The 15,876-nt window shown below is 53.1% G+C and overlaps 2 protein-coding genes across 9 annotated transcripts; one reads left to right on the top strand and one right to left on the bottom strand.

The window, feature by feature from the left end:
• Positions 1-81: 81 nt before the first annotated feature.
• On the top strand, positions 82-9,014 carry LOC129655011 (probable transmembrane reductase CYB561D1). 4 transcript variants are annotated; one of them, XR_008715706.1, is made up of 4 exons: positions 82-235; positions 774-811; positions 1,390-1,981; positions 7,653-9,014. XR_008715706.1 is itself a non-coding variant. In XM_055584840.1 (4 exons), exons 1-4 carry the CDS (start codon positions 560-562, stop codon positions 6,974-6,976), a joined length of 627 nt encoding a protein of 208 aa, XP_055440815.1. In that variant the 5' UTR covers positions 373-559; the 3' UTR covers positions 6,977-9,014. The 4 variants fall into 4 exon arrangements, 2 of the variants coding, with proteins under 2 accessions (XP_055440814.1, XP_055440815.1); XR_008715705.1 differs by having other exon boundaries at positions 6,910-9,014; XM_055584840.1 differs by lacking the exon at positions 82-235 and adding an exon at positions 373-581 and having other exon boundaries at positions 1,390-1,889; positions 6,910-9,014.
• On the bottom strand, positions 7,396-15,574 carry AMIGO1 (adhesion molecule with Ig like domain 1). 5 transcript variants are annotated; one of them, XM_055584834.1, is made up of 3 exons: positions 14,508-15,574; positions 12,446-14,004; positions 7,396-7,530 (listed from the first exon to the last, which is right to left on the bottom strand). In XM_055584834.1, the coding sequence occupies exons 1-2, from the start codon at positions 14,916-14,918 to the stop codon at positions 12,484-12,486; spliced, it is 1,932 nt and encodes a 643-aa protein (XP_055440809.1). In that variant the 5' UTR covers positions 14,919-15,574; the 3' UTR covers positions 7,396-7,530; positions 12,446-12,483. The 5 variants fall into 5 exon arrangements, with proteins under 5 accessions (XP_055440809.1, XP_055440807.1, XP_055440808.1 ...); XM_055584832.1 differs by lacking the exon at positions 7,396-7,530 and adding an exon at positions 9,302-11,302; XM_055584833.1 differs by lacking the exon at positions 7,396-7,530 and adding an exon at positions 9,302-9,439.
• Positions 15,575-15,876: the final 302 nt, after the last annotated feature.

Below are 15,876 nucleotides of genomic sequence, written 5' to 3'. Positions count from 1 at the left end.
CTCTCCCGCCTCCGCGGCCGCCTCCGCGATCGCAAACCCGGAAGACTTGCCCTGGCAGCTGGGAGTGTGCGGCTGCCGGGTGCCGCCATGCAGTCTCTGGAGGTAGGTCTGGTTCTCGCTCCGCCGAGGGAGCCGAGACTGACCCGCTGGCTGCGGAGAGGCAGTGGGATCTTGGCGCATCTGGTCGCTGTGGGCTTCACCATCTTCCTGACTGTGCTGTCCCGGCCAGGAACCAGTGAGTGTGCCGGGAGGGGCGGGGCCAGGCAAGGGGGCGGAGCCGAGATGTTTGAGGGGCTGCGCTTGGAGCGCATAGAGGCGTGGAGTGGGGACTCGCAGTAGATGGGCGACTGCCGAGGTGTAGTAAGGGCGTGGTGGGGCGTGGTCCTGGGGGTGGGTCCTGGAAGGGTGGGGCTTTGGGTGCTGGGAGGAGAGGAGAAGCCTGAAGCGAACTAACTGAACTCGCTAGTTCGTCACCAGCAGAGCCCCTCACGGATGCAACAAATAAAGGAGAGAGGCCAAGGTCTATTTTAGGACTGGGCTAGTAGCTGCAAAGTGTTGAATGGGGAGTCCAGGCCAAACTGGTATGTTTGCCCTCTTGGTTGCTCAGCCTAAGGCCCTTTGGCTGCACCACTTTGCCTGGAGGTCCTGATACTGATTAGGGTTGAAGACACTACACTGACCTTTCCCCTCCAGCCAGATTCTTTGGGCTCCAGCCAGCCACAGGGGCAGAACCAATGGTGCCCCGCCATCAGTCTGTTCTCTTTGATTCTTAGGTCTTTTCTCCTGGCACCCTGTATTCATGGCCTTGGCGGTGAGTTTGGGTGATTGGTTTGGATATGCCCCTAAGGAAGCATCTAGCCTTTAGAAGGCTTAACCTTTCTTTGGCTCAGAGAGGTGGGGGGAAATACCCAGGGCCCCATCTTTCCTTGCAACCACTGAGATCAGGAAACATGGAGGGCTGGGCTATAGGTAATCAGGTGGTATAATGCGGTGGGAGGGCATGGAAGATACCATCATTTTCTCCACTCTGGGCCTGAAAAGAGGAAGTGGAAGGGGCGTTATCCAGTTGCTCCCCACCCCCAGAGTTCAGGAGAAAGTTTAACTTTTGCTGTTTCCATTGGTCAAGAAATGAGAGTCCTTGCTATTGAGGATGTGGGGCGGGGGGTGGGGGGTAGTAGGGCATGGATGTCAGCCTGAATGATGACACTCCCACTCAAGCGTGGGTTCCTAATTCTACCCACAAATGCCTACCTGTGAGGCAGGTGGTCCTGGTGGGAGTCCTTTAGCCCCTACCCTTTGTCTTCCTTGTTTGGATGTATGAGGGCACCTCCCCTTTTGCAGGCCTCTGAGCCGGGCCTGAGGCTCACTGGCCCTCTCCTGTGTTCACAGTTCTGCCTCTGCATGGCTGAGGCCATCCTGCTCTTCTCACCCGAGCACTCCCTGTTCTTCTTCTGCTCCCGAAAGGCCCGGATCCGACTCCACTGGGCAGGGCAGACCCTAGCCATCCTCTGTGCAGCCCTGGGCCTGGGCTTCATCATCTCCAGCAGGACCCGCAGTGAGCTGCCCCACCTGGCGTCCTGGCACAGCTGGGTAGGGGCTCTGACGTTGCTGGCCACTATCGGCCAGGCACTGTGTGGACTTTGCCTCCTGTGTCCCCGGGCAGCCAGGGTCTCAAGGGTGGCTCGTCTCAAGCTCTACCATCTGACATGTGGACTGGTGGTCTACCTGATGGCTACAGTAACAGTGCTTCTGGGCATGCACTCAGTGTGGTTCCAGGCTCAGATCAAAGGTGCAGCCTGGTACCTGTGCCTGGTGCTGCCCCTCTATCCAGCCCTGGTGATAATGCACCAGATCTCCAGCTCCTACTTGCCAAGGAAGAAAATGGAAATGTGAGTTCCTCCAAACTTGGAATCGAAATGGGACACTTGACTTGGACTTCACTGGCTCCTTTAGTGACCTTCAGGGATCCACTTCAGAAGGGGTAGGGTTTTTGTATGTCTTAGCTGGGGTGGAGGCTGCAGAAACCCAAGCTGCCGTTGCCGACAGATGACTCAGTGGGCCAAAACGGGGAAGTGGATGGGGCATAAGTGACAGGTGATGGGGAGCTTGATCCTGAAGCCTCCACTCTTGATGGGGGAGAAGTGTTGGGTGGTACTGGCAGTCATCTCTTCTTGCATGCCTAATGAAAAATTGGATTCCTGTAACTTATCAGTGGCAGCAGCTCTTTGGGTCACTTTGAGAAAGCAGTGTAGTGGAGAGAGCCAATGTACATTTTTTTAATGGGTATGGTCCTTATAGGCTCTGTTGTGCAACCTTATGTGAGTCCAGTGTCTCAGGGACTCAGTTTCCTCATCTGTGTAATGGGTGATTGTTTCTAAACAATCTCTCCTACCATTCAGTGTCTGTCAAGTTGATGTCACAGAGCATCTTCCCAGCTCTGAACTATGGCTGGACCACTCATCAGACTCAGGGTGTAATTCTTACATTCATTGTCTCCTTACCCCTCTAGAGGGACCAATATGGTCTCCTGGCTTTCCAAGAACCTGTGCTGATTTGGCCCCTGCACCAGGGAACAAAGCATCAGGGGCTGTGGAGAGAAGGGGCCCAGGTGAAGGTTTCCAGCTCCTACTTGCCAAGACATTAAGGGCACTAAAGACACCTTAAACTTTTGGAGGAGCAGAAAGGCATTGGCTTAACCAGGCCTTGGCTCCTGGCTGGGTGTCTTAGCCCAGTTAAGAACTTCCTTCAGCTAATCTTGGCATCTGGGCTTGGGGCCGCAAGACGTCCATTCTCAGTGGCAGAGCAATCCTGATCATCTCGTGTTTTGCCCTTCTTAGGGCTTGGGTCCTTGCCTTAGCACATAGCTTCCTGGAGCTATTCCAAAGCTTTTAGAACAAAGTAAGAACCAAGGAAACGAGGCAGGGCACTTCTGATCTAGAGAAAACAGTCTCCCTGGTTCTCCTTCTCTCCTCATCAGCTTAGCTTCCCTTCAGTGTCATCTCTTGCCAGCTCTTTGGCCCAGGAGTGGGCTGAATTTGGTGCCAGCTGGCAAATGAGGGCTGGGCTCTGTTCCCTGCAAAGACCCATCCTCGTTCCAGACTGAAAGTAGTTCCACAGACTGCCCTCATCCCTCGTTGGTGAGAGCTGGATGTTACATTGGTTAACTGTGGTCTGGCTCATAGAGGAGTTGGGACCTCCATTGTGGTGGTTGATGGTGGTTTAGTTGCTAAGTCGTGTCTGACTCTTGTGACCCCATGGACTGTATGCTGCCAGACTCCTCTGTCCATTGGATTGGGACCTCCATAGATCATGGCGAAAACTGAGAATGGCCGAGCCTGGAAAGCAGCGTTGAGGCAGGTAGAGAGAGCTCAGTGGGGACTCTGGGAGACCTGTGGAGTAGGACCTAGGATTTGAGGTCCCAGGAGCAGGGAGAGGTGTTCCCAGATAGCAATAGTCTGTCTATCCCAGGCCTTTAGAAGATTCCAGACCTCCTCCCTGGGTGACTCAACAGCAGGGAGGTCGGTATGATTCAACAGGACAGGCATGAGAATGGCAGGGGCAGAAGGGTCCTCAGAGCAGACTGTGCTGGTCAGATGGCATCTCCTAGGAGCGCCCCAGACCCTGAGCATCTCAAGGGGGCCCCTGCTGGTTATTCCTGTCTCTTTCATTGCCCTTTTCCCGCTTTCCAGTTCTCCACTGTGGTCTGACCTTGGGAGAGATGGCTACTGGGGCTGCATGGAGGAGATTGTCACCTCGGGTCATTCTGGCCAGGGAGTCCCTCTCTGATGGCCTGTACAGTCAGTGCTGGGAGTCTCAGTCTGTCTCCAGCAGGGTAGGAAGGCCGGGTGAGCTTGCTCGGGGAGCCAAGCAGGCAACACCAGAGAGCCCGAGCCTGCCTGAGGTGTTGCCTCCTCCCAGGTGGTGCGGGGGATGGTGGGCGGGCAGGCGGGCTGACAGCCGGCAGTTTGCGTGGGCAGTGCCAGCTGATGTCTATTCCCAGCCCTGGGAGGAAGGGGGAAGTCATTTATATTCTGCAGGAGGAAGGGGTCCCAGCTGTCACTTCTCTGACCAGTAGGCCCTGGCTGGTGGTGGGCAGGGACACAGGGCAGAGAGGGGGGCACAGGTGGTCTCTGCTTGCTTAGCCAGTCTGATTGCAGTATTGGGAGGAGGTCACCAGGAGGAGCCCTTCTTCCCAGCTGGCCAGATTGTGGAGGGACTTCCCTCCCCTCCTCTCCTTGCTCCTTCCATCACCACCTGCCGTCCCATCCCAAGGCAGCAGCTGGACAGCCATTAGACCTCAGTGCCAGGGCACTCTTCCTCCAGCTGGGATCTTGGTGGCTGGTGGCTGCATATGCCTCCTGCTTGTTTCCTCCCCCTGCACCCTCTTTCCCCCCGCCACCATCCAGTGTCTCCCCATCTGGGGTATTATCTGGGCTCCTCAGAAATGAGGCAGAGGTCTTGAAGGAGAAACAAATGGCTGCCCTTTTGCCCTTGTCTGACTAGAGGCAGCTAGTAGCCAGCCTCTTTAGCCTTTAAAAATAAAAGCCAGGGTGCTCGAGACCTTTTTAAATTTCCGTGTCGTTTGCACAAATTTGCATATCAGGCTCACTGAGTCCTGATTCCAAATACGATTACATTCAAACTCAATCTTTAGGACATTAGAAATATAGATGGTTTTTGTATCCAAATCCAGGATGGTAATAGGATTACCATTCTGGATTCAGATACCACACCCAAGCCCCCATCTTTCCCTTGGCCACCCTTTCCCCTCCATACTCCACTCGCCCACCCCCCACTGGGGGTGGTGTTGAATGTCAGGAGCTCTGTGTGGGGAAGTCTCCCAGCCTCACCTTCTGGACTTTTCAGCTGCATTAAAGGTATCTCTTGCCAGCCTGTGCCGCCTCCTGGCCCCACCCTCTCACAGGGCAGACTACCCCTCCCCACTCTCTGACACTAGCCTGTCCTCCCCCCGACCCCCACCACACCAGGCATGGCTGCCATGGGTCTTGTTTTTAAAACCTCACTGTCGGAGATCCAGGCATTCTCCCAGAGCCAGCTGGCTGCTATGCCAAGGCCTGCTCAGAGTTAATAATAATCATTAGCTGAACAGGGCTGAGGCCTTTCAGCTCCAGATCTCCAAGCACTTGCAGACTGAGTCAGCCAGCTCTCACCGTCCCCCTCTTCCTGGGCTGCAGAGGGAGGAGGGGTCAGAAGTCTTACCTCCCAGCCATGCTTTGAGCCTGCCTTCCTCCTGGAAGCATCCCTGAGCGTCCTCTGAGTAGACCAGTCAGACCTTTTCACCTGACCAAAGGGCACAGTGTATGCTTCGCTGACACTGCTAGTGGCATTGGAGGCTGTTGACCTTGAATCTCGAGCACTCCTGCCTAGCCGTCTGTTGACCTGTCTTGGCCTCCAGGGGACACCCCTGACTCCCCCAGCATTTCTGATGACTCTCTGCAGGCTTAGGGAGCAGGGAGGCTCCTGGTTTAGTGCTCCCGCTGCCCCTGCGTTTGGTTAGCATAAAGACCCTACGTATCATGAAGTGAAACATCGATCCGGGAGCTCGGAAACTTGCAGTCTGGGTTTACCCAGCCCCTGACACTGGTGTGGCCACAGGCAAATCACTGACTACATGACCTGTCTCACAGGGATGTTGTGAGCACTAGATGACAGAATGCATGGTAACATGCATTGGGATGTTCAAAGTAGTAAACACATGTAAACAGGCGGCTTATTATGTTCCTGTCCTTATCTCTTTCTCAGCCTGGCTCTGGGTTTTCTGCTTCTTTTAGGGAGGCAATAAATAGTTATGGATAATGATGCTTAGGGGATCCAAGTCTCAGAGAGGTTGTGTTGCTGGCCACCGTCAGAGAACACAGACATTTCCTCCTAGATGCAAGGCCAGGAGTGCTATGGAAGCTATGACTCTAGTGAAGCTTGTCCTAAGTTGCTGCCAGCTGATGTGTTCAAGTCATGGGGCTGATTGCAGATCTGGAGTCAGTCCAATTATGCCCCAGGTCCAGCCTGGAGCTCCTGGTTGCAAGTCTAAGTTTCTCCTGGCTGATCCTGCTCTTCCAAGGGAAAGGTGGAGCAGACAGGCCACAGACAGGGAAGGGAGGAGCAGCAGTGGACCCACACTGCCACACCAGCTCTCTGGTTGCCCCCGGAGCCACAGGCTGCCTCAGGCCCTCACCCAGGGTGGAGGTGGGAAGCTGTGAGGCACAGCCCCTGGCTTGTTTACAGATTTGTTTCTCCTTGTTTCAGGCTCTTGGAGTAGGATCACTGTCCTTTCCTCCTCAAAGGACATTATTGGAATTACACACACATGCACATGTACCATGAAAGCAGTTATGTTTAACTTGAGGATATTTTCCATTCCATTGGTTTGAGAACAGTCAGCAGTCTTCCTAGAGTGGACACAGAGAGGCAGGCACCATAGTAGCATGGAGGCTTCACTATTTTTTAATCTTGGGTGTTTTTTCCTCCCCTATCCTGGGATCCAGGAATGAAACACTGATCAGTCACTGTGGTCATGGCCTCAACAACGGTCACCAGTGTAGACACAGGGAAGACACAGCTGAAAGGCAGGAGGACAGTGCCCCAGGACTGCTCCAGAGGGTGATTTAACGTAGATGGTCTCCAGCTCAGCTTAAAGCAGGCAGATTCCCTCCAGTAAGACGACCTTCTCCCTACCCACCCACTCACCCAGAAGCCTTGACTAACTCGCCAGTGTGCAGGGAATAAGTCCCAGTTTTAAATCTACCTGCTTCTATCAGAATTTCCTAGATTTTGTAAAACCTCTTGTGAAAGCATTTTAAGTAGCTACTTCAGGTGATTCTATCCTCTGGTACCAGAGGATTCAACTCTGTCTGAGTATTCATGAGGCCCCCTGGCACCCTTGTCTTTCAGGCAGATCCCTCGTTCTCTCCCAGTGCTTTCTAAGGATTCCCAGTACTGGGCTAGACCTTTCTACTGAGGTCCACACCTAAAGCAAACTACGGCCAAGGGAAGGAGCAGTGGGAGGTGAAGGAAAAGCAGCATGAAGTTCCATCCAGCTGCGGCGCTCCCTAATCTGTGTGTGTTTGCAGACACATATGCATACAAGCCTCCAGCTCTGGGGTCAGTGACTCTTACTTTACTATGCTAGTGCTGTAGGGCACCTAGAAGTCCTTGCAGGGTCCTGTCTATGTCCTAAAGGTTGGTTCTCTCCACACCCACTGTGATTCTGGGACTGTAACCAGGCTGATGTCAACTGGAAGGCCTCAGGGCAGGTCTAAGTATCTTCACCACTTGATGTTTTCCACACAACAGGCTATACGCCTGATGATGGGGGCTGATGTGGCAGCTGCTTTAGCTTTCTTCTCTCAACCCTGGGGAGAGAAAGCATCCAGCGTAGGCTCCCTGTAGCCAGACCAAACAAGCTGACCATACCACTGAGTGGTCCTGAGTCTTTTCTGCAGTGTGGGTGGGGCAGGTGAAGCTTCTCCAGTGGTTGCTTCAGACACAAGATAAGGGGTCCAAGAGTTACAACTGCAGAAAGGGAAGGAGTTGAGAGATCAGATGGGAGAGAGACCAGGCTGGCCAATCCACTGAACTCTCATTTTCTGTTCTAAAAGATAACCATCATATTAACCTTTTCTATTCTCCCGCAGTGCCACCTAAGAGGAGCTAGGGGAAGAGCCGCAAGACATGGCAGACCATCTTGGCCAGAATTTATGGAACTTCTTGGGGGACTGGCAGGGGGATGGGGAAGGTTGAAGAGATGTAGCCTTGGGATGATGGAAAAAGGAGTATCAAAACTTCCTAGGCGCAGAGACAGGGCTTGACACAGGCCAAAACAGAAGGGAGGATTTTCAGTAGTCTTCCTCCCCAGACCTGTTCTCTTTACCAGCTCGTCCTCTTGGCTAAACTCAGCCATAGCAAAAACTGCTTTGAAAAAATTAAAAAATACCAAATACATGTAGACTCTGGGGGCGCCCTGGCATCAACATCTGTCATTTCACTGACTGCCAAGGTTGATATGTCTGGTGTGACTGGCTGTGAGGTGTCTCCATCCCTCACTCTTTAGTTGTTCCCTCATGAAAAGAAAAAGACAACTTTCCAGACAGAAGAGGACCGCCCTTCAGTCAAGATTTTAGCAGTGTAATAAATGAGGTAATTATTCAAATTCTGATTCTTTATTTTTTTCAGCTGCACTGCGTGGCTTGCGGGATCTTAGTTTCCCACCCAGGGATTGAACGCAGGCAGGCCCTGGGCAGTGAAAATGCCAAGTCCTAACCACTGGACAGCCTAGGAATTCCCCCAATTTCGATTCTTTTCATTTCTTTTTTTGTTATACCATTTCCCCTCCCTTTTGGGAATCTACCATGACAATCCCCTTCCAGAAATACCAAGAGAGTAGCCAAAGAAACTGCCTACTCAGAGTTCAGTAAAATCTGGGCCAATTTCTGATAGGCTGTCTTCTGTACCAAGAAAGCGGGGACTGCATTTCTCTGTTCAATGCCATGCTAGGACACACTACATTGTCAATGAATACCACCTGTCCATTAGACTAATATACTTTAAGCCAAACTAAGGTGGTTACCACTCACATGAACATATATTGGTAATAATCAAAAGACTGTGGACCCAAGCTGCTCACCGCCATTTCTTTTAACCCAATTCAAACATTTACCACAGTACAGTTTGTAGGCTTGATCCAGACTTTCAAGAGGGCTCTTCAGGGAGACAACCCTCTTCCCCAGGGATCCAGAAAGTCTTCATTATCTGCTCTAGCCCCAAGTCATGGAATTTCTAGACCCTCTCCTGCTAAAGTGTCAATGACATTTCTTTTGAGAACATTGGGTTGGCAAATTTGTCCGCTGGCCAAAACCAACTTGCTGCCTGGTTTTTTGTGGTCTGTGAGCCAGTAAGTTTTTGCATTTATATATGGTTGGAAAAAAACCCTCAAATACATGTTACAATGATGTGAAAATCACATTTCAATGTCCATAAATAAAGTTGACTGGAACAGAGCCACTGTCTGTCTGTGTACTTTCTACACCTTCCGGCCACAAAGGCACCACTGAGGAGCTGTAACAGAGACTATACGGGCTGCAAAGTCTAACATGTTTCCTGTCTGGCTCCTCACAGAAAAGGCTGGCTGACCCCTTGTCTGTCTTCACGCCTGGATGTGGACTCTACCCATGCCCTCGCAACAGCATTTAACTATTCTCCCCCTAGACAGGTTGCACCCTTCTGAGGTGCTGTGAACCCTCCCCACTGGCTGAAAAGATAAACCAGTCACAGACTACGCCAGAACAGAGACTCAAGCCAGGTTTTAATGATCATTGTCTAGTTTTCAGAGCCCAGAGGCTCCAAGGTTTGCCAGCCTGGGAGCACACAAGTGGAAGTACTAGGATCCTGGATGTGGGGAGGCCTGCTCACTTCGCCAGCAGGGCTAAAAGGAAGTACAGAGGTAAGGACACACGGAAAACTGGAATCAGTCGCCTTCACTCTCCCCAGCTGGGGTCTCCCCACTCCCAGCTCCTTCTTAGGAGCCTCATAAATACAGGGAAAGAAAGATCACAAACAATCACACAGACAGATTGTACAGCCCTGACATACTCTGTCTCCAGGGACACCTGCTTCCTGGGAGACATGTCTGGTTGACTGATGGGGGTGGGGGTGATCACTTGACCTTTTCTTATAACCAGACCTGGCAGTTTCCTACACAGGGTTCCAGTGAGCTTACATCTGCTGAGTACCCAATCCCTCAAGTAGAAAGCTACCTTTGGGTTCTAGTCACTGAAACCATGGGAAGAGGCCAATCAGTTCAGTCTCTTGGTGGGGAAGCCAGGCACACCTACCAGGCTCTCAAACTGGTAGGTCCTGGCTAACCTAGTGGATACAGTGGGGAGACTAAGAGCCTCATGCCCTGAACTGGGTAGGAGTTAGGAGGAAGATGGCCTTCCTGGTCCTTGGGAACTCAGGATGTCCAGAGGACCTACTTCATCTGATATCCACTTGAAAGATTTTCACAGCCCTAGATGATGCCTAGAGGGGAAGCTGCTGCCTGGAGGTGAGATTTTCTCTGATAAGTCTGAGGAAGGGATCCTGGTTCCTATAGCTTCAGTGTCAGAATCTTTAAAAGTCTCTGGAATATGACCACACAATTTTTCCCTCCTGCCTCTGGCTTACTAGGGCAGTTAACATAGGAAGAGCAACTTACAGCTGCTTGGTCCCTTGCCAGTGTTCTTCTGGATCTGTCACTGACCTAGTTTTACATTTATTTCTGACATACCATTACTCTAAGGAAGGTTTCTGAGGAGTCTGAAGAGCCAGCTTGCTCCTCATCAACCCTTCTCTCAAGGTCTTCAACCTGCAGCTGTCCTAACTCTGGGCTTTACGGAGTGCCACAGAGATGTGGGTGAAGATTTAGGCAGTTCAGAAATCAAAAGTACAAAAGTTTGTATCTGCAGAGCCTGGCATGGTCACAGTCTCCTACAGGGCAAGAAAATTGTGTGCATGAAGTTGTGCACATAAGTAGAAACCACTCTGGAAGTGGACATTAGTGGGGACTGAAGAATCATCCTGATGGAAGTCAAGGTGCTGGGGTGCATGCAGACCTATAAGCATGCATCCCTATGAGCATGCAAGTACTTGAGGGAAACGCTGCACCTCTCTCGACAAAGCTAGGTTACTAATAAAGGATGGACAGCGGTCTTGACATCCCAGCAACAGACAAGGGGAAGATGTTGAGTTCTAGTCTCCACCTCGGATCTTAACAGGCAGTGGGAGTTAGGACCTCCTAGCAAGCAGCCTTCACCCACAGGTAAATGGCACTTCTTGGAACCTAAACAGCAGATTGGAAAACTGGAAGAGTTGGAGAACTTCCAAGGACAGGGGACTTGGTGGGAGAGAGGGGACAGACTGAAAAGACTGTCAGAGAACATTTTCACCTTTGCCCTTCATGTCCCCTTGCCAAAGCTCAGAGTCACCAACCCCCAGGGCCTGCAGTAGAGTCAAAGGAAGTGGCCACCTCTATGCCCAAAGTATTCTGCCACTTTGATGGAATGCAATGTTGGGCCTGTCCTTAAGTTCCTCTGGCCTGACAACTGTGCACACCTCTGGCTGAGAGGGTCTCCTCCTGAAAGTTTAGTGCCACTGACTGTCTCTGTTACAAGACTGCCTGGAACCTTGCGGAGAGGGCAGAACTCTAAGCCACCCTCCGAACCGCCATTCCTCTGTGGCAGGGACCACTTGATTCCAGCTCCGCAGATGATGAATCCCATGCTCCAGCTCTGCAGCAGGGGTGAGATCTCTAAGAGAGGAGCAAGGCGGCTTTGTCAGCACAATGGAGATGTCTGCCTGGTCCCCTCCACCCCTGAGCCCAAGCTAACCCAGCTGGGGCCAGACTTCTTGGATTCCTTCTTTTGCAGAGCAGCATATTAGGGAACACTCAGAATTCTACCTGAGCCTATCAGGAGAACAAATGAAGAGATGGCATACACAGAAAATCAGGTAGATCCCGCTGGATGCTACGTAGCAGTGGCTGGTTTACCGTCCACCTCCTCATGCAAAGAGGCCCTCATCCCACGTCTGTGGCAGGCATCCACAGACACTCTGCTTCCAGCACCCCACACCTTGACCCGACACACGGGTGCTGGGAATCAGATGCTAACCAAGGGTTTCACCAACTGGTTCCAATCTGGAGTTTATCCCCCATCTACAGGTTTTGTGCTGGCATCTATACTGTCACAGGGACCCCTTGGTTCATGCTGTACCCCTCTGTGCCACTGGTCCCATGACAAGACACAGATACCGCATCTCATATTGTTGCCATATCTGACAGGCAACAGGCCAAGCTCCTGCAAAAGACCCATGCACCCAGGGCTCCTCTGGAAAGAGGAAGGTGTTCCTGGGAAGTCTTACAACAGCTATGGGGAATGTTATTGAGGTCCCAGCCTTTTCCTGACTTCTTTTCCCAGAGGTTTCCCATTTCCTCAGCTGTGACGCGTGATGTGACTTCCTGGCCAAGGAAGACAATCTAGCTCTTCCCCAACGTGGCTCCTGTGGAAGCTCCCCCCAGTACACACAACATCACAGGTGTGGGTGGGCCGAGAAAGGAAAAAAGTGACTCTTTTTCCTGAATGATTTTCTCTGAAGGAGCTAGAGATGACCTCAAAAAGGTTTAGGGGATCTGCTCTTTCACCCCTTTCCTCATTCCCACCAGCAGACACCCTCTTCTTCCACCACCTTGAGAACTGTCAGGGCTCTGGGAAGGGGTGTCGTATTTGCCTGAGGATTAGTATATCCACATTTGAAAATCATGGCAGCCACACCCTGCTTGGGGTCTTGCCTGCTGTTGTACCTGTGGCCAATTCCCTTGAGTTCGAGGGGAACCCACTCCCTTGGGCAGCTAGCCCTCTCTTCCACCCCCTCACATCCTTCAAGGGCGCATTACCTCTCCTGGGGCAGAATCTCCCCACCAACCCATTCTGCTCACACCACAATGGGCGTATCAGAGAAGACCGAGCTGACCGATTCCGGATCCGACATCCTCCGCTGGCCCTTGCCTGTCGCCTCTGGCACTGGCAGGGTGTTGCCTGGCTTGAGCTTGCCGTTTTGACCCTGTGCAGGTCCAGCAGGTTCCAGAAAGGCCACCCGCCTGTCAAAACCATCATCCTTGTCCCCACCAGCCATAGGGTCGTGGTTGGGTGTGGTACTAAGCATGGAAGAACTGAGGCTGTCTGCCTGATGGCTGGAAGGTTTCTCGACACCCCGGCACCAGCAGCGGCATGGGGTGAGGTACAGGTATATGAGGACCAGGACTACACTGAGGATACAGCCCACAAGGGTGGTATAGGCTGTGTTGAGGGTGTCGTGGTGTCCGTGCAAGGTGAAATTGTACACTTTCAACTCCACAGACAGGGTCTCATTGAAAGCCTCCCCCATGGCATAGCAGGTATACACACCCCCATGCTCAATCTGCACCTGCTGGAAATGAAGACTGCCATCCTTGGACACGGTCACCGTGCTGTTGGCCACCTCATCCAGCACCCGTTCATTGCTGGGTGTCACCCACACCTTGGTCATCCCCTGCTGCTTGGTGTCACACTTGATGGTCAAGGAGTCACCCAGGTGGGCCTCCCAGGCACGCTCCTTGTACTCGCTGCAATTGAGGAAACTCAGGTTGAAGACATTGTGCAGTTTCTTGGAGCTCATGCAGTACAGGTCCTCCTGAAAGTCCATGACGGAGCTCAGCTGCCGGTACTGCCAGTGGGAAAAGAGCTGGTAGAGCTCACAGTCGCAGTGCAGGGGGTTGTTGTGTAGGTACAGCCCATTCTTGATCCAGGCGGGCAGCTTCTGCAGGTCAGGCAATGGTAAGTTCTTCAGCTTGTTGGAGGAAAGGTCCAGGAGCGTTAGTTTGGGGAGCTTGGCTCCTTCCTTGACCAGTTCCAGAGGGAAGCGGGAGATCTGGTTCTGACTCAAGTAGAGTTTCTGCAGCTGGGTCATGTCATCGAAGGCGCAGCGGTCCACTGCCATAATGTGGTTATTGTAGAGCAGCAGCACCTCCAGGACCTGCAGTTCACTGAACAGGAACTCATCCAGCGTCCGCAGCTGGTTGGAGGAGAGGTCCAGGTAGCGCAGGTTGGGAACTGGGGAAAAGGCCTCAGAGGATATGAAATTCAGGTGGTTGTGGCTCAGCAGCAGGGAGTGCAGGTGGGTCAGGCGCGTGGGGGTCCACTCGGCCCTCAGGCGGCTCAGGTTGTTGTGGCTGAGGTCCAGGAGGGCGGTGTAGCTGGGCAGGGAGTGGGGCACGTTGGGCAGCTGCTGCTTGGAGCAGCTGAGGATGTTGCTGGCGCACAGGCAGGAGGCAGGACAGCTCACCACTGGCCGGCCAGCTCTGGCCACCTCAAAGAGGAGCAGGAACAGGGACAGCAGCAGGAGCCAGAGGCCTCGCAGGTCTCCTTGGGGTTGCATAGTGTCACTGCGGAGGACGAGGAAGGCCACAAGGAAGATCTGGGAGGAAATCACCCGGGCATGTTCTGGTGGGGTAAGGAAGGGTCACTTTCACTACAGGCTTAAGAGAGAGTATAGGTTTGTGGTCATCAGGGTCTCTGGAGGGAAGGACCCAGTCTCCCTCCTTCCACTCTCCTCCCCCAACCAACCCCGCACCACCCCTCGTAGGGCTAGAAGAGAAAGGAAGCGATGTTGAGTTGTTCCCAGGTACCGTGCGGGCGGTGGGCTCAAAATACTGGGACCGAGGAGGAGGTGAGCACAAGGGCCTACCAGGCTGGGTTAACAGGAGTGGAGGGCCGGGATCTCCCAGAATGTCAGGGGCTGTTGGGGTCACAGGGTTTGCAGGGCCCAAGTCTGGAGGCGGGGTCAGCAGAGCCTTTGGGGAGGAGCTGAGGGAAGGTCGACACCGCACAGGCTGGGCAGGGCGAGTCCTAACCTGGCTGAAGGGGCCTGTTGAGGCGGGCCTCCCCCGCCCCCCCACCCGGGACCTCTGATCACTGCACCTGCTCGGCGAGGACGTGTCTCAGCCCATGGCGGGTCCGGGAGCTCCGTCGCGGCCTCCCCCAGCAGCGCCTCACCGGCTGGTCTGCCGCGGCGCCCGCCTTACGCAGGGGCCCGCTACCGATCACATCGCCTCCCCGGGACGCGCCGGGCTCCGCTCCGCTCCCCCAGCGCCGCAGCGTCGGAGCCCCCAGATCACGGCCGCAGTCTCCGGATCCGCGGGGCAGGCGCGCAGCGGTGCGGGGAGCTGGAGACGCAGCGATCAGAACGCAGGGAGCGGCGTGGGGGCAGCGAGCACCGCGCGCGCGCGCCCGTCGCCGCCGCCGAGGCTCGGGGCGCGTGCGCGCGGCGGGGGCGGGGCGCACGTGCGTGTGTTTGTGTCGGAGGTGGATGGGCGGCCGCGCGCTGCTCATTCTGTGTTAGAACAGGTCCTGACCTGGAGAAGGAAACTGGCCCCTTAGTTTTCCTATTACTTCTTCCACTTTTTTCCATTCCCTTCATCCCCCAACTCCCCACCCTTCTACTTACCAAAACCGCTCTCAGGAAAAGTAGGTCTAACTGAAGTGAATTCGCTGCGGTTGACTCCAGGCCAAGAGGCGTCACATGTCTTCTAATTTTACAAATTAGAAAAATCTGGCTCAGCTCCCAGCTGTCAATGTTGGTGGGAAATTCATTAGTCACCTTCCGAGGTCCTCCCTCCCCTCTCGCTAGGGTTGTGAAGTTCCAATGTTGTAGCCACGCGGTCTGGGAAACAAACTCACTCAGAAGGACAATGCAGATAGTGGAGTGCAGTTTATTACACCTGCGGGCCCAAGGTAGTCTCCTCTTAGCCAAGGCCCCCGACCAGCATATGTGAAAATCTTTTATACCCCATGTGTACGTGTCCGAACCCACCACCCCAAATTCCTTGAGACTTACATAAACCAAGGAAAATACAATCCCAATAACCCCATCATTCACGTGCTATGTGCTCAAACAGTCAAACAATTAGCCAATAATCAATAAACCCAAGGTTACACTCCAATAGATACAGAAAAATTTATGGCCTGTCTGGAGAAAGGGGTGATTATTGTATGTTTTTTCTTAGGTGATGAGTAACCTAGGTACGATCTTCAAGGTTCTCCTGTCTGGAGAGGGTCTTATCCTTTTGTTGTTTTCATAGGCACTAAACACAGAGTTCAGAGTCCATTGGAAAGGTGGCTGAGCATGATCAGCATGAACAGGCCTAAGATGGAATCCAGGCCCTATGAATTCCTTCTTCACCAACATTTTGGGGAAAGATTTGGAGAAGGGCCTTTTTCTTAAGACTCGATGCCACGATCTATGGGGTACCACTTAAAGGGTACAGCTCTACAACCTACAAGCTGGATG

Source organism: Bubalus kerabau, chromosome 6, assembly GCF_029407905.1.
Source record: "Bubalus kerabau isolate K-KA32 ecotype Philippines breed swamp buffalo chromosome 6, PCC_UOA_SB_1v2, whole genome shotgun sequence".
NCBI classification, from domain to species: Eukaryota; Metazoa; Chordata; class Mammalia; order Artiodactyla; family Bovidae; genus Bubalus; species Bubalus kerabau.
Note: the sequence above shows the minus strand (reverse complement) of the source record. Positions and strands in the feature narration are given on the sequence as shown.

Bases quoted from the DNA above. Each gene is read 5' to 3' on its own strand.
- LOC129655011 (XM_055584839.1), top strand. From the start codon at position 88: ATGCAGTCTCTGGAGGTAGGTCTGGTTCTCGCTCCGCCGAGGGAGCCG. The intron at 236-773 runs GTGAGTGTGCCG...TTTGATTCTTAG, and splicing joins GCTGTCCCGGCCAGGAACCA to GTCTTTTCTCCTGGCACCCT. The intron at 812-1,389 runs GTGAGTTTGGGT...CTGTGTTCACAG, and splicing joins CTGTATTCATGGCCTTGGCG to TTCTGCCTCTGCATGGCTGA.
- AMIGO1 (XM_055584834.1), bottom strand. From the start codon at position 14,918: ATGAGCAGCGCGCGGCCGCCCATCCACCTCCGACACAAACACACGCAC. The intron at 14,005-14,507 runs GTGCAGTGATCA...ATTTCCTCCCAG, and splicing joins GACACGTCCTCGCCGAGCAG to ATCTTCCTTGTGGCCTTCCT.